This window comes from Felis catus, chromosome C2 (assembly GCF_018350175.1).
Source record: "Felis catus isolate Fca126 chromosome C2, F.catus_Fca126_mat1.0, whole genome shotgun sequence".
Lineage (NCBI taxonomy): Eukaryota > Metazoa > Chordata > Mammalia > Carnivora > Felidae > Felis > Felis catus.
In genome coordinates, this window is record NC_058376.1 from 157148982 (window position 1) to 157174115 (window position 25134).

Genomic DNA, 25134 nt, shown 5'->3' on the forward strand with positions numbered 1-25134 from the left:
TCGACTGCATCCTTGACTTTATTCAAATCAATTTATTATTCTGTTCTTTTTTATTTACTGTTTTGCTCCTCTTACGTCCTTGTTACACTTACAGATTTTATTCAAAACCTGAGCTACACAGCAACAACATAAATACTGTTTTCCAAGAGCTTATCTATTATGGCCATTGTTTTGTGGTTACTGTTACATCTCAGGGGCTATAGGCCTGGTGGCAGAGGCCATCAACCACTGGTATTCTCTTGGGAAACCATTAGTGTTGGTGGTCCCCCCCTCCCCTGACAGGGTCCTCTAAATAGTGTACCTCCCTGAGGGTAAAAGTGCATGGTTTTCCAACTTTCTAGTAACAAAGGACCAAATTCCACAAGCCAAGTGATGAGGAGCTATTGCTTAACATACAGTTAGAGTGACAACGTCAGTTTCAAAGTAAGATTTTTCTTTCAAAATCAGAGTGATCCCAGCGTTGGGCTTTGACCCATCCTTAAGGAGCAGAGGCCCATCCAGAGGCCTAGAGCCTGAGGCTTTCCCCAGCCAATGATCCATCACCCCACACTAGGGCATTAGGAGGCCCCCTTTAATAGAAAACCTGACGTTACTACCCTGAGAATTTGCACCTCCCAGCAATCCACTCTTACTTCTCAATCATCTTCAGACACGCAAAAGTGCTGATGTGGAGTCTGAAAAACACAAAAAACAAACAACCATCCCTGACATTTGCAGGTCAAAGACACTTGCTAAAGCCACGTATTTCTCTTCTGCATCCAGTCAATTTAAGCAAATTTGGAACATCAAAGCAGCTTTTTAAAATTGATTCCTTCATTCATTCTTGTGTCCTTCTTTACTAGGCATCTTTTATTGGAAAGGTGGAAAGAAAGGAGAAACAGAAAGTGGATTCACTCTTCCTTGTGTCCTTCTTTACTAGGTGGCTTTTATTGGAAAGGTGGAAAGAAAGGAGAAACAGAAAGTGAAAAGCATATTGAAAAACCTGGCATCTGGTTTGATGGCTCTCTCTTTTTAGGAACCTCGGAGCTGATCGCCATTGCAAGACAAGCCTGCAAGGGTAGGAGTCAGGAGATCCTCCCCCCCCCCCCCCCGCACCCCTCTCCAGCCTTGGCTAAGCTCCCTTTCTGACCCACCTGGCCTGGTGACCATGTCACTCAACCATCTAGTGCCATGGTTAATGTCTGCTGTTTTGAATCCCGGACTTCGTGTGCCTTCACATTTTCCACGACCTTTTGCCTTTCCACCCAGTCTGCAGTGGAGACAGCTAACTGATGGGGCCAGGACAGGGTCTCCCGCTGACCTTTAGCCAACGCTGCATTCACATGGTGGGCTTCTCTACTCTTGTTTAAACAGCAATAAAATCAACAAAATTCCTTCAAATTGGGTTCCCAGAAATAAAACTGTCGACACAAAAGTGTATATATACACATGAATGTATATTTGGTTTTTTCTCTCGCCTTGCTTAAACTTGGGCGGGAAATGCGGTGAACCTTTAAAAGGGTAAAGCACGCGCTGCCCTCGGCCCCCTGCCCCAGGACGCAGTCAGGTGCGCACGCAGTCCCTTCCCTCCGATTTCCCCCGACAGCTCGCGCTACTTTTCTCGGCCATTGTCCCACGTCCCTGGAGCTTCTTCCTTCACCGTCCCCTCTCCTCGGGCGCGCCTCGCCTGCTTCCCACCGCCGGCCACAGCCGGGACTCGCCGCGGTGGAGGCGCCGTCAGGACGCCCTCCAGCAGACCGCACGCCGGGGCCCGCAGGTGCTCCCGGCCCCGCCCTTCCCGCCGCCCCGCCCCGGCGCTGCGTCACAGTGACGCGCGTCCCGCGCAGGCGCAGCTCGGCCCCACCCCCTCCCCGCGCCCGGCCGCCCGCTCGGTATTATGATTTGCGCTGGGTGCGGGGATTCGGCGGCCGGGAGGGAGTCGTCGGCGCCGCGGCCGCTGCAGACGGACGCCTTCCTGCCGGCTGAGGTAGGGACAAGCGCGGAGTGCGGTCGGGCGCGGCGGCCGTGGACCGGGGGTGCGGGCTGGCCTCCGCCGCCTGGTAGCCTGCGCCGTCGCCGGGCTGGACGTCCGGGCCGGGGCGCCCGCCGCAGGCGGAAAGTAAGTTGCGCGCTCCGCGCTTCCCGCGCCGGCCGCAGCGCGGGCCCGGGAGGACGCGGAGCCCCGACTGCGGCGGCCCGAGCCCGCGCGGCGGCGACGGCGGCGCGGCCTGGCGGCGGGGCGGCGGCGGCGGGCCCGGCGGGAGCCGGCACTGCGGCGGCCGGCCGCGGGCTCCCGGAGGCCCTGCCCTTGCGGCCGCGGCCGGATTGCGGCACCTCGGGAGGCGCCCGCATCCCGCGCCCCGCCCCGAGCCGGCCGAGTGCGGCGCCGGGGGGCCCCGCGCCCCGGCCGGGCTCCCCGCGCCTGGGTTCTCTCGTGGGGTGTGTGTTCTCGGAATTGTTTCCTTTTTCAAACGAATCTGGAAATCTGGCCGCAGCAAGGGGCTTCCTTGGTAAAACTGCAGGCTTACAATAGAATGGGGATATTGTTGTCTGTAGAGAAAGGGCATCGGGGTAAGGAAGGAGGAGCAGTGCCCTTCCCAGGGGAGAGCGAGAATTTTTTTTTTTTTTTTTTTTTTTTTTTTTTTTCCGGATTGGGAGAGCAACCCGTTCTTTACCATAGTCATCGCCTGTTGAATTCTTTCTGGACCATTTTGCAAAAACCTTCCTGCCTTTAACTTGGACTTGGGATCTAGGAAAGTGACAGTCTGTTTTCCTGGTTGGGGTTGGGGGGAGGGCAGTGGGGGGTTCTTGGAGCTGTGCTGTTCCTGACAGTTGGACCAGGTACAATCAGATAGCTTCTTGGCGAGATCGGTTTCACGCTCAGTATTTGGGGAGAATTTAGCAGTAGGGTTCTTTATAGAGGTTTGAGGATATAGGACCTTTCAAATTGTCAGGTTACTTTTTTTCTCTTTTATAAAATTGAGTGCATTCTCAGTCTTAGGAGCGGGTGGTAAAGCTGATTTAATGCGTTTCCCATCTTACCAGGTTTTAAGGTGAAGCATGGCTTACCAGTGATGGAACTGCAGATGTTGAGTATCCTGCTGAATTTTCACTACATTTCTTTCAAACATCAGACGCTTCAGTTCGGGTTCCTTGTACTGGGTTGGGACACTGTGTCTCAAATCAGTCTAATTTATCAGAATGTGTATTAGTGTGCTTTAAAGCCAGGAGCTGTCAAGGTTTATGTAATCAACTTATTAATTTATGATCTTATTACATTGCTTTCCAGATTTATAAAACCATTCCCTTAAGGAAATCTGTCTTCAACGTCTGCTTAAATATTTCTCTTGGAATTGGATTCCTGAGGAGGAATGCACTGTACAAGTGGTGATTTAAGCATACTAATTAGACAAGTTTCTGTAAAAAAAAAAAAAAAAAAGAAAAGAAAAAGAAAAATGCGTATTGATTCTTTTATCTGACTTTTGTCTTGTCCCTATTTGGAAAATAGATGACATTCCCATTTTACAGAACTAGAAATGAAATTACATGACATTCCCAAGGTCACGTATTGAAGCAGTGTAGTAACTGAAAAATTAAGTGCATGGTGCTAACTTTTCTTACATCTTCAAGGTTTTCTAGGCAGGGAACTTTGAGTGTCACCTTTGTCTTTTTAAAATCTGCACAGTTTTTATATTATTTTAGGCACAGAAATGATTCTCACCCTATTAATTTTTCACTATTAAGAGTAAACTTTTCAGTATTGTTGCAGTAAGATCCATTAGTTTAAAACATACAAGAACTCAGAAGTTATCCTAATTTTTATTTTTCTGGAACAGAAATATAAATTGGACTTTATATTCAGATTTAATCCCATAGTCCTAAAAGGAAGGTTTTTGTATGTCCTTAGTAAAGTTGAGGGGCTTTCATGATACTTTTACTGGTCACAGGAAATAGTCTTTATCTAACCCTTACTGTGGGTGTTTGTTTCTGTCATACAGAAAGTGAAACTAAATGGGAAAGAAGTTACTTGTTTTTGGAGATAATTAAACAGCCATGGCTCTAGGTATTGATATAAATAAGGCCTGGTGTCTTCCCTGTAGCAGCTTGTCTGGGCCTAAGAGCTCAGTAGCTGCCCAGGAAGAAAAGGGCACAAGTGAACTTTCCGCATGATCAGAATTTTAGGAATTAAAAACATAGATGAGGAACTTGCCCTGTTTTAACTGCATGCACGCTGTTTGCTTAACTAGGAGAAGACAAGAGTTTTTAACCAAGATGCTTTTCTAAATAAAACTGTTCTTCATAATTTAGGTATTTGTATGTGTGTGCAGGTAAATTCTTAGAGCAACTTAGGTGGAAAAGTTACTTGAGTAGATTCTGGAAGTTTTGAAGATAAGCTTAACCTATGCTATATTCACGGCACCTTTGCATGCTTATTTTCGCAGCCCTGGGTTCTGGGCAGCAATATAAAATTGAGTAAAAACCGCTTCCTGCCTTTGGGAGCTTCCAGGCTGTCAGGGCCACTGAAGTAGACGCTAACAATAGGATCCAACGACTGCTGTGCCGAGGCCTAGGCACAGCTCTGTAGAAGCACAAAGATGGGAGCAAGGAACAATCTGACTTGGGAATGCTTCACGGAGGAGGCGACGTTGAACTGGTCCTGAGGGACAGGTAGAGATCCCAGGCAGAGAAAAGGGGAAGGTGCTCAGAAGGTTCAGGGAGATGGGACGCCTGGGTGGCGCAGTCGGTTAAGCGTCCGACTTCAGCCAGGTCACGATCTCGCGGTCCGTGAGTTCGAGCCCCGCGTCGGGCTCTGGGCTGATGGCTCAGAGCCTGGAGCCTGCTTCCGATTCTGTGTCTCCCTCTCTCTCTGCCCCTCCCCCGTTCATGCTCTGTCTCTCTCTGTCTCAAAAATAAATAAACGTTGAAAAAAAAAATTAAAAAAAAAAAAAAAGAAGGTTCAGGAAGATAAGGTGGAGTGGTGGAGGAAGCACTGAGATCCGAGTGGGTGAAAGGGAGTGGAGGTAAAGACAGTTCTGGTTTTAAAGAATGTGAAAAGGAAGGGAGAAGCGTGGGCCAGGAGCTTTGGAGGCCTGGAGAGGGAAGGGTTTTGGTCTTTTGTTTTTGTTTAGAAACAGCTGGTGTAAAATCTCCCCGGCATAATAGCCTCGCAAGGCACTGGAAGTGTGTTGTCTGCTCTGGCTGGTCTGGAGCTTCGTTATTCACACTGGATTGTTTCCTCATCTGTTTTTCTGCACATCTGCCCTGGGCTGAGGCCTCCTGTCCCGTGGGAAACCATTTCTTGCCGGTGGTAGGGGAGGAGCCTGTCTAAAAGAGGGTTCCTGCCGTACCTTCCGTGAACATTCATTTCTCTGCTGCTTCCAGAACCTCCTGAGATCCTGCTTTGGCACCTCCAGCACTTGGCCTCTGCTCAGGTAGGCTCTTCCTGTGACAAACCAGGCTGCTTTCTGTCTCCTGCTTGCACCCTCCAAAGTGCTGCCATGTGGCTGTACCTTGGCAGTTACTTCAGAGTCCGTCACAGACCCCGTGCTGCGAGTTTTAGGTTCTGCAGCGTCTCTAGGCTCAAAACAGGATTGGGTCTATCTAAATACCCCCTCGGCTGTGTATTGGCCTGGAAATGTCATGTAGGTTATCGAGTCTGTGCTCCAGAAGCGTGGGTTACAGGTCATAGAAATGGTCAGATCATAGGCTCCCTGGGCCTCAGGGTCTCCTTGTCGACATGCAGTTATTTTTCTCAAACTGAGAAGACTCAGCTTCTGGAAGGCAGAGACCGCTTCTTTGATTTCAGCATACCCAGACCGAAGTAATGCCTCATGCATAGCCTGTGTACCCAAGTGGTGTCTTGGTGAAAAAACTTCAAAACTCCAAACTTTAGTTTGTGGGTTTTTATCATCCTGTTAACAGCCATTGTAATACAGCTGGGCTAAATTTAAATTGTTTTTCAGTCATAGAATTTTGGAGCCGAAGGCAAGTCTTCACTTGCTACCAGCATGTAGTACATGCTCAGGAAATGTTTGTTCCTGTCCTGCGCGTTTCCCGTCTGAGTGAATGGCACCACTTTTGCTACCCCTCTCCACCAGAACCGTTCCGGATTTCCCTCTTTGCTTCCCCCCACCCCACGCATTGAGTTCTTGGCTTCTGCTTCCTGGATGGGTCTCCTCCATTACATCCTCGTCATCACTGCCCGCACGTTGGCGGCCTTCATGTTTAGGTCAGTAAGCGATCGTTTACCTGGAGACGTTTTCAGTAGTCCCCCCAGCTGTAGTCTTGCCCTGCCAGTCTGGTCGTCACTTTGCTGCCAGAGTGGTTTGTGTAACTGTCATTTCTGATTGTCATTCCCCTGCACAGGATTCTTCTTTGGCTTCTTAGTGCCAGCTTTCGTTTGTTCACTTAATAGTATGAATCTCTCTCTTTTGGGTAGACGCTATACTGGGCAGGCCCTGGAATACAGACCGGAATAAAATGGACGTGGGCCTTAACACGGACTGAAGTTCTCATTTAGCTGAGTGGAGACACAGATTGTTACTCACATGATCACCTGAGTAATTATAACCGCAGTTGTGATAAGGGCCCTGATGGGAAAGGAATGGCACTGTGAGAGGGCACGGGAGCTGGTGTGTGGGGGTGGGCGGAGGGCCAGGACACGCTTAGGAGGGTTGACCTTAAGCTGGGCCCTGAAGCACGGTAAGGGCTCACCAGACTTGAGGAACCGCGGCTGATTTGCTTGGAATACGAGGCCCTTTGGGTATCTGGCCCCTGCCTACCTGTCTGATCTCGTCTCCTATGCTCTGCATGCATTATTGCCCCGGTCACAGTAAGCTCTCTGAGGTTTCTCTTCTGAAAAGCCTCTTCCCCGTCATCACCAATTTCGCTTGTTAGCTCAGATGAGAAAATGAATGTCTCTGAGACGCCTCCTGAATGAACTCTCCAAGGTAGCTTTTGGGAAAGGGACGCCTCTTGTAGCGTATCTGTCCCTGTAAGAGATTGCACAGACCTTGTGGCAGTGATCTTCCTGGTACGTGCAGTAGAGGCATCTAGTTAGGGGGGTAACTAGGGCCTGTTAGGGGATATCAAAAGAAGGTGGGGAGCTAAGTATATAACCCCTCTCAGATGTCAGAGTCTCCTGGGAGGAAGGCCAGTTCTGAAAAGTTGGAGGAAAAACGGTGGGTGATTTTGATCCTACTCACATCCTGCTAATATGTATTATCCCACTTAACCTTCATAATAACTGTCCAAGGTGGTGATTATCTTTGTTTTATAGATTGAGATGTACCTATTCATAGAAGTTGAGTAACTTCCTGGGCTCCAGATTCTGTGGTACTCTTTCTGTTGCTATGATGCCGCTGCTCACATCTGCTGAATAAATGAATTTTGATCATTGTTAAAGTGCACCTCTGTGGTGAGGATTATAAGAAAGGTTGACCAGGGGCGCCTGGGTGGTTCAGTCGGTTACGTGTCCGACTCCGGCTCAGGTCACACGGCCCACGACTTCGAGCCCCACATTGGGCTCTGTGCTGACAGCTCAGAACCTGCTTCACATTCTGTGTCTCCCTCACTCTCTGCCCCTCCCCAGCTCACGCTCTGTCTCTCCCCTTGAAAAATAAATCATTAAAAAAAAAAAAAAAAAAAAAAAAAAGGTTGACCATGTGGTAGTTTGAAATGTTGAAACTTAGGATACCCTCCCAGCTCCTCTCTGATGTTCCTCCTGCTCTGTGGACACACCTCTTAGGCCAGTATATTGTCCTTATATTGCATAGCTAGGGGGAAATGTTTGAATAATAAGCTGGGTTGAATACGTATTCATCCGGGGTGCCTGGGTGGCTCAGTCCATTAAGCATCCGACCTTGGCCCAGGTCATGATCTCACGGTTCGTGGGTTCGAGCCCCGCGTCAGGCTCTGTACTGACAGCTCAGAGCCTGGAGCCTGCTTCGGATTCTGTGTCTCCCTCTCTGTCTCTTTGCCCCTCCCTCGCTCGCTCGCTCTCTCTCTCTGTCAGAAATAAACTTTAAAAAAAGATTTAAAAAAATACATATTCATTTGTGTTGGTTTTTCTTTATTAGAGAGATTATGTTTTAGATAATGTAGGTTTTACTCTTGCAGCGTAACTTACCTAGATAAAGTTCATTTCAGATTTAGGACGATATACTAACGAATATTCACGGAGAGATTATGAAGCTGGAGCGTACTGTTCATGGATCTCTTTTTAAAATAGTCATAATACTCTATAGCCTTTTATATAACAGTGGACAAAAGCAGAGTGATTGAATTTTAAAGTTTGGTTTTCTGTTTTACCTCATTTTCTACAAGTGAAACAGTTCTCTCGTTATTGGCGTAAAGTATTATGTGTACTAAAGAAAATGTGGAGTGAAAGTATTCATTCAGTCTCCATTTCAGGGCTTGATTTTGTCCTTTGCTCTCCTATTTTATGGGTATTTGCTAATCCTCTTTCAAAGGAAAATGCTTTTTCAGAAACAAATGGAGAGAATGTAATTTGCAAAGTATATTAAAATTGCGTTTCGGAAAGGATACAATTTTTAAGCAGAAAATAGAACCTCCTAAATTTATCTGAATTACTTATTTTGTGTTGGCTGTTCTGTGCCACTGGCTGTTCTTGCCATCGCAAAATTGTGTGTAAACTCTAAGGTGAAGTTATTTTTAAGGTGCCATTCCATTTTTACATGATCAGTAAATATCTCAGTCTGTCTTTTGAATAGTTATTTGCCTGTAATTTCATTTCTTAAAAAGAAGTTTCAAGAAGTCTGTCATGGAATTATTTGTTAATGATGTTTATTAGCTAAGTCTTTGGTGATGTTAGGGAATTTCCTCCATTTAATTGATTGCCGGGCTAGGTAAGTAGCTTAGCATATCAGAATTAGGGGAATGCGAGAAATACCAAAATAGATTTTTTTTATTTTTTTACTTTTTTAAGTGTCTGTTTTATTTTTGAGAGAGAAAGCACGTCCACACGTCCACACACGAGTGGGGGAGGGGCAGAGAGAGAGGGGGAGACAGAAGATCCGAAGCCGGTTCTGTGCTGACAGCAGAGAGCCAGATTCGGAGCTTGAACTCACCAACTGGGAGATCATGACCTGAGCCGAAGTTGGACACTCAACCGACTGAGCTACTCAGCCACCCCAAAATAGACTTATTTTGGAATTAGGAAGGCCTAGGTAAAAGGGAAGTCTCGTATTGTTGCAGGAAAAAATGGAGGACCCAAGAGTCAGTGGAACCTGGAGCCCAACCTAGGCAGCTCTTTCCTGGGTGTAGGACTGGGGCAAAGAAGTCCTTTTCTTCTTTGGTCCTGCTTTCTCATCTGTAAAAATGGGTGTGATATTTCTATCACATTGCTGATGGTGAGGAATAAGTGATGAAACAAATGTAGAGTCCACTACCTACATAGATCCCCAGAAATGACATTGTTTACTCTTTTTGAGACCTGCATTACCACAAACCTGGAATTCTAAAAGGAGCAGTTGTGGCAGTAAAAGACATTTTTAAAATTTGAAATGAAACAAAGTCAACTGTGGTTTTGTTACGGGACGGGACTCATATCTGTATCATCGTATTTAGGTCAGTAGTAGATTTTTAGGATGGTAATGTGGTTGATAATGAGAGATCTAATCTAAGTCAAAACAAAAACTGCTGTTTTATCGAACTGTGAAGTGGACAGTGAGCTTTTAAAATTGGTTTAAATCCTCTAATGACCGTATTTGTGTGTTGCTTTCATGGTACTATCTAGAGTTTTACTCTTCTGTGGAGACCTCTTATCAGCTCTGTGATTAGAAGCTGCTTCTGTGCATTTTTAACTCTTTAGTGACACTTTAACGAAACGAGTGTAATTCAGAGATAGATAGATGGTGAATTACTGCGTATGGCAAGTTTTCCATTAGTTTTGAGAAAGTAAGAGTTCATCACAGTTGCCTAAATGGTAAGCCATTAGGTATTTTTCAGGATTAGCCTTCTTAACCCTGCTGACTTATCTCACGTCTACCCCAAATCATAACTTCACCCAAGCTGATACTGTCCTTTCTGCTGTTTCCTTCCCTCAGTTTTGAGAATGGTGTTCCACTGCTCCCTGTTCAAGGATAAGCTCTGGTCTGTGGGCTGCCCTGTCTTTGGGATCCTGCCTTCTTAGAGTCCTCTACTCTTCCTTTGGCACGCCTCACCCAGACTAACCTGTGTAGTTATTTGTCTTTTTATATGTAGATAACTTATTTGTAAAGTTGTAGAGGATACTGTGTTATGTCCTACACAATTAGGGCTCAAATATTTGCTAATGAAAATAGGCTCAGTGTTCCTCTTCTTTCCTCAGCCTGAAGGAATTGCATGCCTTGTCCCACAAGGGAAGCAAAATATTTCCTTGAATATGTCTTGTTTATTAAGATGACATAAATAGATTTTGGACAATATGTTTTTAGGGGAATTAGTCTTTTCATAGATCTTAGTGGAAAAGTAAATTGGATAATTGTTTACAAAAAAGTAAAAATTAAAATTTTTTATATAATGTTTATTTTTTTATTTTTGAGAGAGAGACAGAGACAGAGGAGGGTAAGTGTGGGAGGGGCAGAGAGAGAGGGAGAAACAGAATCCGAAGCGGGCTCCAGGCTCCAGACTCCGAGCTGTCAGCACAGAGCCTGATGCGTGGCTCGAACTCACGGACTGTGAGATCATGACCTGAGCTCAGGAGTCGGACGCTCAACCGACTGAGCCACCCAGGAGCCTCCCCAAAAGTCAAAATTTTAATAACCTCTGTCTTTTTTAGGTTATAAAAGCAGCACACACTCACTGCCAAAAATTTGAAAAGAACAGAAAAAACATAAAGAGAAAAAAATTCTGTAATCTCACCATCTTAACATTTTGGTATTTTTAAAATATATATGCAGACAAATTATACGCTTAAAAATTTGAGATCATATGCCATGAAATTTGGCATATGAATTTTCTTACTTAACATTTTATTGTGAGAATTTCCCATGAGATTAAATAGCCTGAAAATATGACTGCATAGTGTTAATGTTAGGTATACTGTGATTTATTTAATTGTTTTCTTACTGTAGACCTTTAGGTTATTTAATTTTTTTGCATACATAAATATCATTGAACATTGTTAACTGTAAAAATTTTCAACATCTTCTTTCCTTTAAGATGTATATCTAGTAGTGAGATTATTAAATCAAGGGTATTATTTTAAGGTTCTTGATATATGTTTTACCACACTGCTTTTCAGAAATCAGATAATTTGCAGACTTAACAATGTAAAAGCATCTCAAATGATTCAGTCTTTTTTTTTTCATGTTTATTTTCAAGAGAGGGAGGGAGGGAGAGAGGCAGAACATGAGTGGGGGAGGGGCAGAGAGAGAGAAAGAGAGGAAGACACAGAATCCAAAGCAGGCTCCAGGCTCTGAGTTGTCAGCACGGAGCCCGACGTGGGGCTCGAACCCATGAACTGCGAGGTCATGACCTGAGCCGAAGCGGATACTGAAATGATTGAGCCACCCAGGCGCCCTTCAAATGATTAAGTCTTTTAAGCAAAAGTAAGTGAAATGTTAGATACCAGTATTTTTGTTTAGAGATTAGTTTACTTTTTTCTGTTCCAGTATTCTTTTTTGACCATTTTTTTTTTTAATGAGCATCTTCATCATGATATCAGCAGGGAAAGAAAAAGATGACAGGATTTTGACAGCATTAATAAAAATTTGGAGGAGAGATTTAGATGACTAAGTTTTTAAATTCTCCCAGCTTCCACTTTCATTGTTTTCCTGGCAACAAGGAGTAATTGTGAGTTGCCTTTATTTATTTTGGAGTAACTTTTACATACCAGCTTTCGCTTAAGTCACTATGTGTTATGTGAGCACTTTTATACCAGGCTGTCACCAGAAGTGGTGACACACTTAGCATTTTTCATCATTTTAACAAGAGGCAGATTCTGTTTCGGAATTTGGAACTTACTATCTGCACTGCTGATCCGAGTTTTGTGGCTTGAATGTTAACCCCTTTCTCTTTGCAAATAGTTAGTACTACTCTATATCAGTTAATAAATTGCCTGACTACTGGATACATTAAAATTCCTTGATGTATCCTGGACCATTGCTTGTTTCACTTAGGGAAAGTAAAATTAGGTGAGTCAGTGCTTCCTGAGATTGATCTGCACTGGTGACCCAGTCGCTGCCTGAAGAGCGGAGCAGTCCTTTTGGCCTGCCGGTCCTAGTCACCTCAGTTGCCCCTGAGGTGTCCATTAAAAGTGACCACTTGGAAGAAAACTTGCAGAATAGTAGGCGGTTACCTTCCCTTGGAAAATACTTTCCTAGACATTTGGAGGTATAATTTTGCCTACTTGGACATTTCTTTTCTTTTCTTTTTTTTTTTTTAATTTTTTTTAACGTTTATTTATTTTTGAGACAGAGAGAGACAGAGCATGAATGGGGGAGGGTCAGAGAGAGGGAGACACAGAATCCGAAACAGGCTCCAGGCTCTGAGCTGTCAGCACAGAGCCCGACGCGGGGCTCAAACTCACGGACCGTGAGATCATGACCTGAGCCGAAGTCGGCCGCTCAACCGACTGAGCCACCCAGGCGCCCCTGGACATTTCTGATAATAAATAACTTAACCTTTGAATTTATAGTTCTATGTCGAGTCCATCCGGTGAGTGCAGACTGGTGACCACATAATGCTACATGAGAACCATGTGGTAATATCAAGCTGATCAGTGAAAAACTCTGGATCCTTCCGTAACTAAGGACCTCTTGACCTATTTGTGATTTCTTCATCTTTGATTTATGGCTTATATTGGTAACTCCCAGGAGGAGGAGCGCTATTCTAGAAATGTGGAATATTGTTTACTTTGGATAAACGGAACAGCGGTGGCAACTGCGTGTAGAGTTGTGTTTATTTTGCTTGACCTGGGGGTTACTGATATTCTCAGAGGATTTCGTCTACTCTCTTCTCTTCAGCCTATGCCATTTTTGTTACGGGTACCTTTGAAATTTTAGCAGTAAGATCAGTGTGGTAGTACTCATCGAGAGTCAGTTCTCCACTTACGTTAATTTTTCTATAAACATACAGGTTAGCCTAGTATTTTCCATGAGGAAAAATTATAGTTTTCATTTTTGGTATCTATGAAAGATACCAGATGATTTTCGTATGTAACAAGCTTAAATGCAGTTTTAGTGTGGCTTTGCAAAACTCATCTTTCAGTTATCTGTATTAGAGGGAGAGCATTGGTGCGGATTTTTTTTGTTGTTTTTTTTTTTAAGCATTTAATTTGGGAGGTTTTTGTGTATGTAACTGCTGGTGGTCTGCTTTTAGGAGGAAATTTACGATATCCCAAGTAAAATGCGGAGAGGCAGTAGAAGTAGCCTAATTCACTCCCCTGCTTATGCCATGGGTGGCGGTGTTCAGTGTGCTGTTTGTCCTCCCCTCTCCTGGTGGGGGGAGGTGTGAGTAGTGTGTCCGTGTATCTGTTTGACGTACAGACCACACTGTGGTGGTGGTGATGTCCATGCAAATCTCCAGTCTGAAAGTGAATTTGACCAGCAAAACGGGGTGACTTCCAAATGACAGTAGGCTTAACAGAGGCTGGTTCTACAACTGTTTTCAGCAGCTTGCAAAATGTGTGCAGGGCCACCCACACTTCCTTCCTCTTCTCCAGCCACACCCGCACACTTCAGTTTGCTTCTCTTTAGCTGGGAGAACATGAGTGTCTTCTTGCAACATGTACTGGTAGTTGTTTCTCAAACGTGAATTTCCATGTTAGAAACGCTCTGAGGCTAGTTGGCCTGTTTCATTCTGGTCCAGCCCAGTTATGTGCACGTGGAAGCATACGCTAAGCAAGACCGCTTTAGAAGGGCCTCACTTAGTGGTCTTGCTGTCTTAAAAGATACCATCTGTATTGCGTAGTCGTTAAAAATATTGACGTAGAAGAATTGAGTGCAGTGGGAAAATATTCATCATATGAAGTAGAGGAAGAAGTTGTGAGACTTCACATCTAGTATCTTAGCTTTGTAAGAAGCATAGGTATGAAGAATATATACTCAAAGATGAAGAGAGGTCATCCTGGATGAAAGTATAAGGTGAATGGGGGCGCCTGGGTGGTTCAGTCGGTTAAGCGTCCGACTCTTGGTTTCGGCTCAGGTCATGATCTCACGGTGAGTTTGAGCCTGTGCTGGGCTCTGTGCTGGCAGTGTGGAACCTGCTTAGGATTCTCTCTCTCCCTCTCTTTCTGCACCTCCCCTGCTCTCTCGCTCTCTCTCTCTCTCAAGATAAATAAACTTAAAAAATATTAAATTAAAAAAAGAAAGTATAAGGTGATTTTTTTTCTTCGTGTATTGTGCTTCTCTGCATTTTCCAAATTTTCTAAAGTGAATTTGTATCAACTTGTAGAGAGAAATACTTTTAAGATGGTTGTAAACCTCTCTCTCTTTGTGTCTGTCTGTATTATTCCATTTTATAAAAAAAATTTGTTCCTTGGCATATATTATACTTAGAAAATAATTTGAACGGCTTTGTACCAAACTGCTAACAGAGATTGTCTCAGACAGTAGAAAATTGGATGATTTGTAAAAAGAAATTCTTTTTGTCAGTTTATATGTTCTAATTGTATTTTTCCCTATATTGTACAGATATTTCTTTCATAACTTCATAATTGAAGCAAAATATTAAAAGGAAAGTGCTATGTCAAGTGAAAAAAGTAGGCTCCAAATATAAAGTTCTGTGTAGAATGATCACACCTTTGAAAACAAAGAAGAAACTGTATAAATATTTGCAGAAAGATTGCCAAAATGTTAATGGCGCTGATCTTCAGTGGTAGAACTACGGATGCCTTTTAGTTCTTCCTGCTTCCTAGTCTATATGTTCTAGATTCTCTGTAAGAATATATTACTTTCGGGGAAAAAAATGTAAAGGAACATTTAGTTCTTTTTGAAAGGGTAGACTTGAAAGAAGGTCCTCTTGATATTTCAAAAGCCAATACTTAGATTTTGTGGGATTTTTTTGGAAAAATTATCAGGCTTTGATGCCCAACTAGAGATATTATTTTCTTTGCATTACAGTCTTACATCCATCATTTTCAGTTTAATATGTTTTAGGAAACTGGACAGCTCTGTAAATTCATTCTCTCGCGGTAGGGTGGAACAGTAAAAGAATTTCTATTTGGACGAAGGAGAACACCATCGTTTTAATAACGGTGGTGGTGGTGGTGGTAGCTAGCGTTTACTGCTTCCTCTGTGTCCGGCTTAATTGCAAACCTTTTTCCTGTACTAACTCATTTAATTCTCCCCACAACCTGTGAACTTGTACTCTTACTACTAACATTTCCTACTGGGGAAACTGATCATACAGGGAGGTCAGCTTTTGTTCAGGGCCCATGGCTACTGATAGGGGAGCTGGGTTTCAGATCCAGTCCTCGGCGCTCCGAACCAGTGTTCGGCCACACTGGACTACCACACTGCCTTGCCTAGAGGCTGGACGAGACGGGCTGGTGGAGAGAGGGAAGCAAGGGTAATGGCAGGAGCTGCCGTGTCCTTCTTGGAGCTGAAGGAGCAGGTAAGCGTTCCAGGGTTTACCTGTCTCTAGACGAGGCCCTATGTGTGAGCTTAAGGGTTACCTGGATGCTCACCTTCGGTGTGTTGTGTAAATCGCCTTGGCCTAGTGTGAATGCTTAGGCCTTTCAGTATTTGTGGGATATTTCAGTGTTGTGGAGAGTACCGTGAGGCACCTCAGCCAGTATGCCACCGCCTTACTATCAGTGCCCTGTGTTCGTAGTGATAGTTTCTTTTTTCCTATCGAATGGAAAGCCTCCGTGTGAAGGTGTTCTGTGTGTTCCCGGGTGCCGGCATTATAATTGATTTCTGCTGGCCTGCTAGAAGATTGTATGTTGTGAAGGTCGCCCTCTTTGGCTGTTGGAGTGAGTGTTTCATGATCCGGCAGGGGCTCCTGCAGGCAGGCTGGGCTTGGAAACCGGGCTGGGCAGGATTGGAGCTGCCTCCTGCTGCTTACTGGGCAAGTCAAGCCTCATTGCGCCTAGCTTGCAGGCTCTTGGTTTCGATTCAGTGAAATGTGGGTTTGGAGCCTGTTACCCAGGAAGCATTTAGAAAATGGTGAATTCACTGTTTATTATTATTACTTCCTCCTCCTTCTAGTAGAATCTGTCTGACCTGGCCGCCTGGAACAATCTCTGTTTATGTGTTCACTGTTAAATTTCTGTTTCCTCAAGGTTCTTTGAATGGGTTGTAATTCACAGAGGGGAGAAAGATCCTGGGATGCTGGGTCACTAAAGACAAATTTGCCATTTTTATGTCTGTCTGGATCCAGCCTTAGAATGTGTATTTTGAGTCTAAGCAAAGTTAAAACAAATAGAACTAAACTAAAATCTCCTTCTGTGTTTTCCTTTAGGAAAAAGAAGCAACTAACAAAACACAGTGGTAACAAGGATTATTCAGTATGCGGTTTGTAGGGTATGTCCTGGAGCCACCAGAGGCACCTGCACTCTGTATAAGCCACCTCTTAACATTCAGCGTTGATGTTCAGCATGACTTTCAGGCCCTGCAAGGTCCTCAAAGATCGAAAAACAATGTAGTTACTTCCTGTGCGAACACAAAATGTACTTGATGGTAGGGTTGCACAGTAGGCTGGTACTTAAAGAGATGATCAGTAACGAGGATGTTTTTCCTTTCGACCTTCAGTTAATCATAATGTCCTGGTTTTTGGTAAACCGCTGTGGTTTCATAGACACTGTGGGTACGAAACGAAGTACAAAAAGAGTAAATTCCTTGGTAGTGAAAATGATTATTCTTTCACTGCAAGGTAGCCTCATCATGAAGAGACCCTGTTAGATTCTTTCCCATGAACTTGCTAGTGGATTAAAAACTGTTTTCATTGTACCCTTTTGCTGGCACAGTTCTGGGAAGAGAAACTGCAGAGTGTTAATTGTCATTGTTTCTGGGCGTCAGAGACCCTGAAAAACAACTTTTTTCCCCCTCATTTACGTACACATTTACTACTTTTGTAACAAGACAAAGTGAATGCCCTAATTAATTTAATTAAAATTTAATTTAAATTCAGATTTATTTCTAAAATCTGATTTATGTGCCATTTAACAAGAATACATCTAAACTAAAGGGATGAGAAAAACAAATATTGTATCACTTGAGGGCAGCCTAAAAGTTGTTTTGAAAGCTTAAGTTGCATTTGCCAGCTTGTGACTTAATAGGCTGAGGTAGAACTTTAAGAATAATTACTGCCCTTATAATTAATCAAAATTAAAGATACAAAGATAGTTTTCTGCCCCCTGGAGTTAGCTTAGAGTTGCTATTTTTGAAAATTAAATATGCCTGAATTAAACTTTCTTTGGGGGAACTACTGTCCAAATAAAGCAACATCTTTCCACTTGGATTTTCCTGTTAATCTTGTCATTAAAATTATTAGCTTATATGACAAGATAATACACAGTGTAGAAGAAATTTGCTTTTTCTCCAACACCTGTGTGTAGCACTGTTGGTTTCTTATTTTAAAAATCTTTATAGAATAAACAGGATTAATCGTTTAGATTGCAGAAACAGTGTAGATAGTGGTTAAAAGCACAGATTTTGATGTCAGGGGGTCCTGGGTTTGAATCCTAGTCTTACATACGGACCTGGTAGCCTGTGCCAAGTGACTGACCATTTCTGTGCCTCAAAATGGGGCTAATAATCCCTATCTCTGAGGGCAGTTGTAAGGATTAAATGAGGATGATGTAAAGAGTTTGGTATATGAGTGAGATATTATACTTAGTAAGTGGTAACTTATATTTATTATTATGGTAATTACTAAAATATAAAAAACATATTAATAAACATACTAACAGCTAATATAGATATTTGAGGGTGGCTCCAGATAGGTGTTTCAGATCATTTCAGTTTGCATGTGGGAATGACTTTATGCCTCTTTTGTAGTTGGTACTTGAACTCTCCAGATACTACCCTAAGCACAACATCATTTAGTGTGATTAAATGTTTATAAAGAGCGTGGGCTTTGAAATAAGAACAGTTTGAATCATAGTTGCAGCACTTTGATTCATTTTACACAAATACGTATAATAGGTTTTTAATGTTCGCTTTTCTTCTGTTCTTTTAAGCAAAAACGAGATTGAAAGAATGTAATGCTAGTGCTTTTTAAAAAACACCTTGTTCTATGTACGATTTACTTTTTTGGGATGTTTTCATCTAAGTGGGAGTAAATGATGTAACTACTGTTCTTAATAAAACAACTGGAAACATGAAAGTATATACTGGGAGCATTAGAAGAGACTTTGCAGAAGGGAAGGGTTGTATGCACTCATGGGAGAGAGCTGGTCTTGGGAGATGGCTGTATTCCTCATTGGATTTTATAATAATTCTATTAAATTTTGGTCAGAAAAAATAATAGTGGGAGTTGAATTTGTGAGATTTAAAGTGATGTCTTAATTTGTATGATTTTATACATTTGTTTTTCTGAAGGTCATTTATAAGAGTTGATTTCTGTATTTAGAGTTTACATAATAAAGGTTTAGAATTTTAAATGCCATGTGAGATATGGTCTTTAAAACCAAAGGATCTTTAAGATGGTTTAAGAATGCATCCTTGTTTGGGGTGCCTGGGTAGCTCAGTCAGTTAAGCATCCGACTTCGACTCAGGTCATGATCTCCCGGTTTGTGAGTCCGAGCTCCACGTCGGGCTCTGTGCTGACAGCTCAGATCCTGGAGCCTGCTTCGGATTCTGTGTCTCCTCCTCTCTCTGCCCCTCCCCTGCTCATGCTCTGTCTCTCTCTGTCTCTCTCTGTCTCTCAGTAATAAATAAACGTTAAAAAAAAAATTTTAAAAAAATGCATGCTTGTTTGTTTTTGAACTATAAACAGATTGTGGTGAGTTTGGTTTGACAGTGTGAAGACTGTAATAGAGGCATAACTGATAAGTACAAAGAGCGAGTACCAGTCAGCAAACATTTATTAAGCACCTACTGTGTGTCAGTTGCTGTTCTAGGCATTAGTGACACAAGAGCAAACAATTGGCATGTAAACATTTTGGAAAGAAGTTGAATTTCAAAATGTAACAAAATATTGACTACCTGTTATATGTAAAACACTGTTTAGGGGAGGGGAGGGTAGAAGGAAAAAAATAGAACCTTAGAGTTCTCAAGAACCTTACGGTCTTAGGAGGGAAATGGTGTGTACGAAAATCTGTAGAGTAAGACCTCGTGGGCTGGTGGTGTCCAAGCTGCTGTGGAGATAACGGAGAAGGGAAGGGAATTCCAGCTGGGATTCTAACTAGAGGAGGCTTCACTAAAGGGATTTTTTTGGTACTTACAGGAAATAGTGCTAGTTTTGAAATAACAGGAAAGAGTTGTTGGGTTTCTGTCCAATGTTTATTCTCTTTTCCCTTTTGTCAATTCTTGCCTTGTTTTTTAAGACACTAATTGAAATTACTTTGGGGGACAAATTTTTTTTAAACATAGTTTATCAAACTTGCCAGGTTTCTTATTTCTGACATCACCAAAAACTTGTTTCAACAAGTCAGTTTTTTTTTTTTCAGTTTGCAAAATTTAATATGGTATTTAAATTCTCAGCCTTTGTAATATAAACCCAAAATATATAAACAGGTTGTTATATGGCCCTTACTCATTTTATGTCTCAATTTATTTACTTCAGGCTTCTCTTAAAAAAAAAAAAAAGTAAGGAAACTATAAAAGGAGAAGCTACAGAAACTTAATTTTGTTTCTTCTCTTATTTTGTAGATGTCCGTGGCGACACTGAAAATGAATTCCTTATTTTCACCAAATATTCTTATATGAGAAGATCCATTTTGAACAGTCTATATATTTTTTCTTCTGTTGGACCAGCATGGCAGGATTCAAGCGAGGGTATGATGGAAAGATTGCTGGATTATATGATCTGGATAAAACCTTGGGTCGAGGTCATTTTGCAGTGGTTAAACTTGCCAGGCATGTCTTTACAGGTGAAAAAGTAGCAGTCAAAGTTATTGACAAGACAAAATTGGACACTCTAGCCACCGGTCATCTTTTCCAAGAAGTGAGATGCATGAAACTAGTGCAGCATCCCAACATCGTACGCCTTTATGAAGTTATTGACACCCAGACCAAACTCTATCTTATTCTGGAACTTGGAGATGGAGGAGATATGTTCGATTACATAATGAAACACGAAGAGGGACTTAATGAAGATTTGGCCAAGAAGTACTTTGCTCAGATCGTTCATGCTATATCTTATTGCCATAAACTCCATGTGGTTCACAGAGACTTAAAACCAGAGAATGTAGTCTTCTTCGAAAAACAAGGTCTTGTAAAGTTGACAGACTTTGGTTTCAGCAACAAATTTCAACCAGGGAAGAAGCTCACAACAAGCTGTGGATCTCTTGCGTATTCTGCTCCAGAAATTCTGCTTGGTGATGAATATGATGCACCCGCAGTGGGTAGGTAACCTTCCTCCAATATTTGCCCACTTGAATTCCGCCAGCTAGAGAATAGTTGGTCAAATTGGTTGCTGTTTATCTGAAAATAATTTCTTAAGGGACTTTCTTAAATGTGTCTTAATTAACAGATTGGGTTTCATGAATGCCGTGTATTCCTAAAGCTGGCAGTTAGTTTTACCCCTTATGTGGCAAACATCTAAGTATATTTGTCATGTCAGCACGGAGAAAAATGAGTAAGTTCTCATTTAAGGTAACCATCACCTGCTCACTGTAATTCTTTTGAACGTCTGAGTACATTTCCTATCTTCTTAGATCCTTCTGGTAGTCCCCCTAGTCTGCTCCTTCCTGGACATATCCTTTAACACTCATTGAGACTCATATTGGAAAAGTACTGTGAATGCTACAGTACATTATGAAGAATTTGGGCATGGGGACCTTTTATTAATTGTGATCTTGAAGAGTGTACTTGATCTCTCTCTGCTTCATTTCCTCATCCATAGAGTAGAATTGAATCAGATAGAGGTATTGTATCCTGTGTTACCGTGTTTACTTTTCACAGGGACCAGTGTGGTGGTGGTTGTCTGTTTCATTGTATAGGACAGGAAATTGACATACAGACATCTGCTCTATGGTGGATTCCAGAATTTTGGTAGCCCTTTGCATTGCCAGCTACCCTCTCTTCACTCCAAAACGTTGTGTTCTCTCTTGTCCTGAGTTATCTATTCCGGGTGGAAGTGTTTGCTCCTTTTCATCTTGTGGCAGTGTTGTCCCTTTGGGATTGTATCTGCTTTGAAAGTCATGTAGGAATTTAGGAATTTATTCTTAATTTTTAACAAGTCGTTAAGCTGAAGGTGTGGTCAGCTTTTACAATGTTTAGTTTAATTTTGGAATACTAATGCTCTAATATTACATGTACATGATATCACACTTCTTAGGAGTCTTCCGTTTGCATTCTGATCATTTGAAATGCAGGTTATGGAAGATTAAAGGCACACATTGAAGAGCACCAATTTTATACTGAATATTCTGTACACCAAAATACTGCTTTTCGTCTTAGATTTCTGTGTCCTGTAAAAGAAAGGGTTGTTGAATGGTTCCTGCCCACCGCAGATAACAAGGCTTCACCGAAACCTTTCATTAGGATATTTGAGTCAGAGATTTTTGATTAATGGAGCAGGTCTCGTCAGAAAATGAAGCCAAGAATTTACAGAAGAGGAAGCATAAATGTCTGAACATGGAAATGATGATGTTCAACCTCAGTAATAATCAGGGAAAATAAAAGCCTGATAAGATACTATCCATACTTTTCACATTGGGAAAAACTAATGTCAGACAAAACCAAGTGTAGATAACACTATAGATCTTCAGGAAATCTAACTAGTACTGCGTAGAAGACAATTATCTACTAAAGTTAAAGAAGTACACAATCCTGAGACCCAGCACTTCTCTTCCTGTGTACACACCCTTAGAGATGCTCTCACTCATGTACACAGATTTTCAGAGAATGTTTTTAACAGCATTATTGAGTATTCATCAGCAGGGGAATACATTGTTTGATATTCATGTGATGGAATTCTATATATTGGTGAAGATTAATGAACCATGGATGTCATCATGGCTGTAGTTCACAAACATTTAAGAAAAGCAAATTTGTAAGAATACCGATAGTATTACAACGTTTATATCAAAGTTTAAAACATATGAAGCAGTATTATGTACTGTTCAGGGGTGCATGCACATGTAGTAAAGCTCTGAAGAATGCATGAGGTTACACGAGGGGCAGGCATATCTAGAAGGTTTTATCTATATTGGTGATGTTTATTTTCTAATTTGGATGGTGGGTACACAGGTATTCACTATAATTTTCTTGTTTTTTTTCTTATATCTTCAATCTTGCCTTAAAAAAACTTTTAAAAAGTTTTTAAAGAGGAAAAGGAAAGTGGGAGGATGCCTACAACTGCACTTGTTTTCTATGTCATTACTTTTTCTTTCGTTGTTACTAGTTTTTTCCATGATCTTTCAGTTTCCCTTTGTTTTCTTTCCTACTGTCTTCAGTTGAAAGCTTTTTTTCTTCATTGTTCTGATTTCTAACATTTAAGGTTGTGTGTTGCTCTCTCCTGCAATCTCTGATAACATCCTGAGGATTTCACTCTCTGGTCATTGTTTTTCATTGCTGAAGTTTATCTTTACTGTTTTATTTCTTCCTTAACCCAGAGGTTCTTTTTTTTCTTTTTTAATTCAAAGTAGATAGATTTATGTTTCTTTTTAGCTGTTTGGTTTTGAACTTCTAATTTTAGTACATGGCAGTCAGTAGTCTACATTGCAACCTTACTGGTTTTTGCTTCGGGGAGTATTTTTAGATTTTCTGTGTGGCTTAATACATAGTGATTTTTGGTGACTATTTTTAGCATATACAAAGTTTTTGTACATAATTGAAGTTGCTAATTGTATAATTTGTTCCTCTGTGTCAGGTTTTTATTCTGATGTTATATTCTGAGAGAATTATACTAGTTCCCTACTCTAATCTGAATTTTGTATTTTAATCAATTTTTGCTTTTATATGTTATTTTCTAGCTGTGTAAAGTGTGTAAATTTCTATAATTTATTTTGCATAATGACCTATACCTTTTATCAATATGTAACTGTGCTTATTGCCATAGATTCTATTTTGTCATTTTGTTTTAGGATGTATTGGCGTCTGCCCTTAATGTTCAGAGTTAGTATCATATCATTCCCTCTGACCTGCGAACAAGAACTATATGTAGTTTGTAGTACCTTTTACAGATTTTTAGTTTGCTTTTATTACTTAATATATACTTTTTCTGGTCCAGTAATGCTTTAAGAGCTGATGAAGACTCTGGGCATATCTTAAAATTGTGTTCCTAAGCATCTTTAATTATTCCTTTTTTTGACCTTAGTACATGCGAAGAACATTTCAAAATCCAGTGTGAATTTAAAAGTGACCAGCCGGTCTATCTGAAAAGCATTGCCTTATCTTGTGAAAAAGTGGATTAGTAAAACATAAATTGAGATATTCTTGACTGTTAATTTATGTGCTACTTATAGAGTGTGCAGTATACCAGTTTTTGGAAATCTTGCGTGGCACATTCAAGCCAAGAGTTGTGGTTTAACTAGAAGCCACATTGAATGTACTCAGGACAGCCTGTTCCTTCCTCTGCTTTAACGCCATGAAGAAATATGTCCACATACTCCCTCCTACAAGAGTCTTTTTTAGACAGTTTGGGAAATGGGCAGCCACCAGAACTGTGATTGTAGCATCATGTGTATAATAATGTGTAAATATTTTCTTTGAAAACTTTTAAAAAAATCAGTCCTTACGGTACACATTGTACAACCTAAGGTGTAATACCTTTGTGATAGAACTTTGAAGTTAGTCCAGAAGGGCATAAATCAGAAATTTTCTCTTTGGTTTATCTAAATCTGCTATTATAGTTTGTTGTGAATTGATAACTCCTTGCTTTTATTTCAGATTTCTTCCCGAAAAGCTGTTAATGTATTTGCTTTTACAGTCCCTCCCAAGGGGCACCAAATCTGAGGGGGTATAGTTTCATTTTTCCTGCTCAAAGTTACGATTTATTAGAGACAGATGCTTTAGTAATGTTTCTGTGTTTTCCGACTTGAACTTTCTTTTCCCAGAGTCAGACTGTGGTTAAATTTTTATTACCTACTCTTAAAATTTGCCATTTGGACCGTGAGCCCTGATGGATTATAGATTAGAAGACCTTGGCTTGTGTCACAGAGTTTAGGCCTGAGTGTAGAGTTTGAGATTATGCATTTTTAAGGGATCATTTGTGCCTTTTTTATGCATAGGGAAGTAAGTTTGGTCTGTTTAAAGCACTATCTTGTTCGTCTTATTTAAAAAGGTAAATATAAAACCTGCCTACATGGTACGTATCCAGCATGAACCGCACTGCCTCCTTGGGCCCAGGCGGCCGCATGCGATGTTCAGTTGCGTGGAAGTGAAAAACGTATCCTTAGAAACGTGGTGCACACCTTCCGCAATCCAGCTGTCGAGTGCAGGTCAGATATTCTGAAAGATACCTTTTACAGAGTATACCATCACCACTTGTCATGTAAAACCAAAAGAAAAAACTCCTTTCCTAAACTTTCTGAAGTTCCGTGTGCCTGTGAAACAAATGACAGTTATTTCAGAGATCATAGGTAAAAATTGATCCGCCACGAACCCTATGTAAATAAAAGCACTTCACAGTATTAGCTCTGTATGCATGACGTGCTGGCTTTACAGTGTGACTGCTGTATAATTATGTATTTAGGGAAGAGCCATTCTGTGCTTTGAGTAAAATCTTTTCAGATATAAATAAGCTACTCTAGAACTTAATATTTGTAATAAAGATTCTTGAGCACGACATGTTATAGGTAGTGTAATCTATAGGTACCATACGTAGGGGTTTTTTAGGCTAACTCAACCATTGATTTTTTTTTTAACGAGAGGCCTGAAAAATGTGATTAAAATGACAGATGTTCTTTAATGTCTTCCCTACTGCATTTTTAGCTCTGGTGCTTATTGTTCTCACTGTGTTATAAGATTCAGATAAAGTGAAGTATATATACTGATGCCACTTTCTAGTATAATTTGCTGGTGGTAAGATCTAAATTGGTGGTTCTCTACTCACCACTGGTAAATTTCACCTGGAGCAGACTTTTCAAAAACAAGCAAA

General features: G+C 41.5%; 1 protein-coding gene and 1 long non-coding RNA gene across 5 annotated transcripts in view; one reads left to right on the forward strand and one right to left on the reverse strand.

Moving 5' to 3' along the window:
• The first annotated feature begins 1828 nt into the window (after window positions 1-1828).
• Window positions 1829-25134, forward strand: part of SNRK (SNF related kinase) — a 59524-nt gene continuing 36218 nt past the window's right edge. The window contains exons 1-2 of one of the 4 annotated variants that reach the window (XM_023260810.2): window positions 1829-1966; window positions 19740-20434. In XM_023260810.2, coding sequence (XP_023116578.1) covers window positions 19846-20434 — 589 coding nt within the window. In that variant the 5' untranslated portion in view covers window positions 1829-1966; window positions 19740-19845. Of the gene's footprint in view, window positions 1967-12581; window positions 14067-16386; window positions 16449-19739; window positions 20435-25134 lie in introns of those variants that run through there. The other 3 variants (XM_045037966.1, XM_045037965.1, XM_045037967.1) reach the window with 3 other exon arrangements.
• On the reverse strand, window positions 16409-24785 carry LOC111562330. Its single transcript, XR_002745535.2, has 2 exons — window positions 24340-24785; window positions 16409-16725 (listed from the first exon to the last, which is right to left on the reverse strand). It is a non-coding gene; the product is annotated as an uncharacterized LOC111562330 (long non-coding RNA).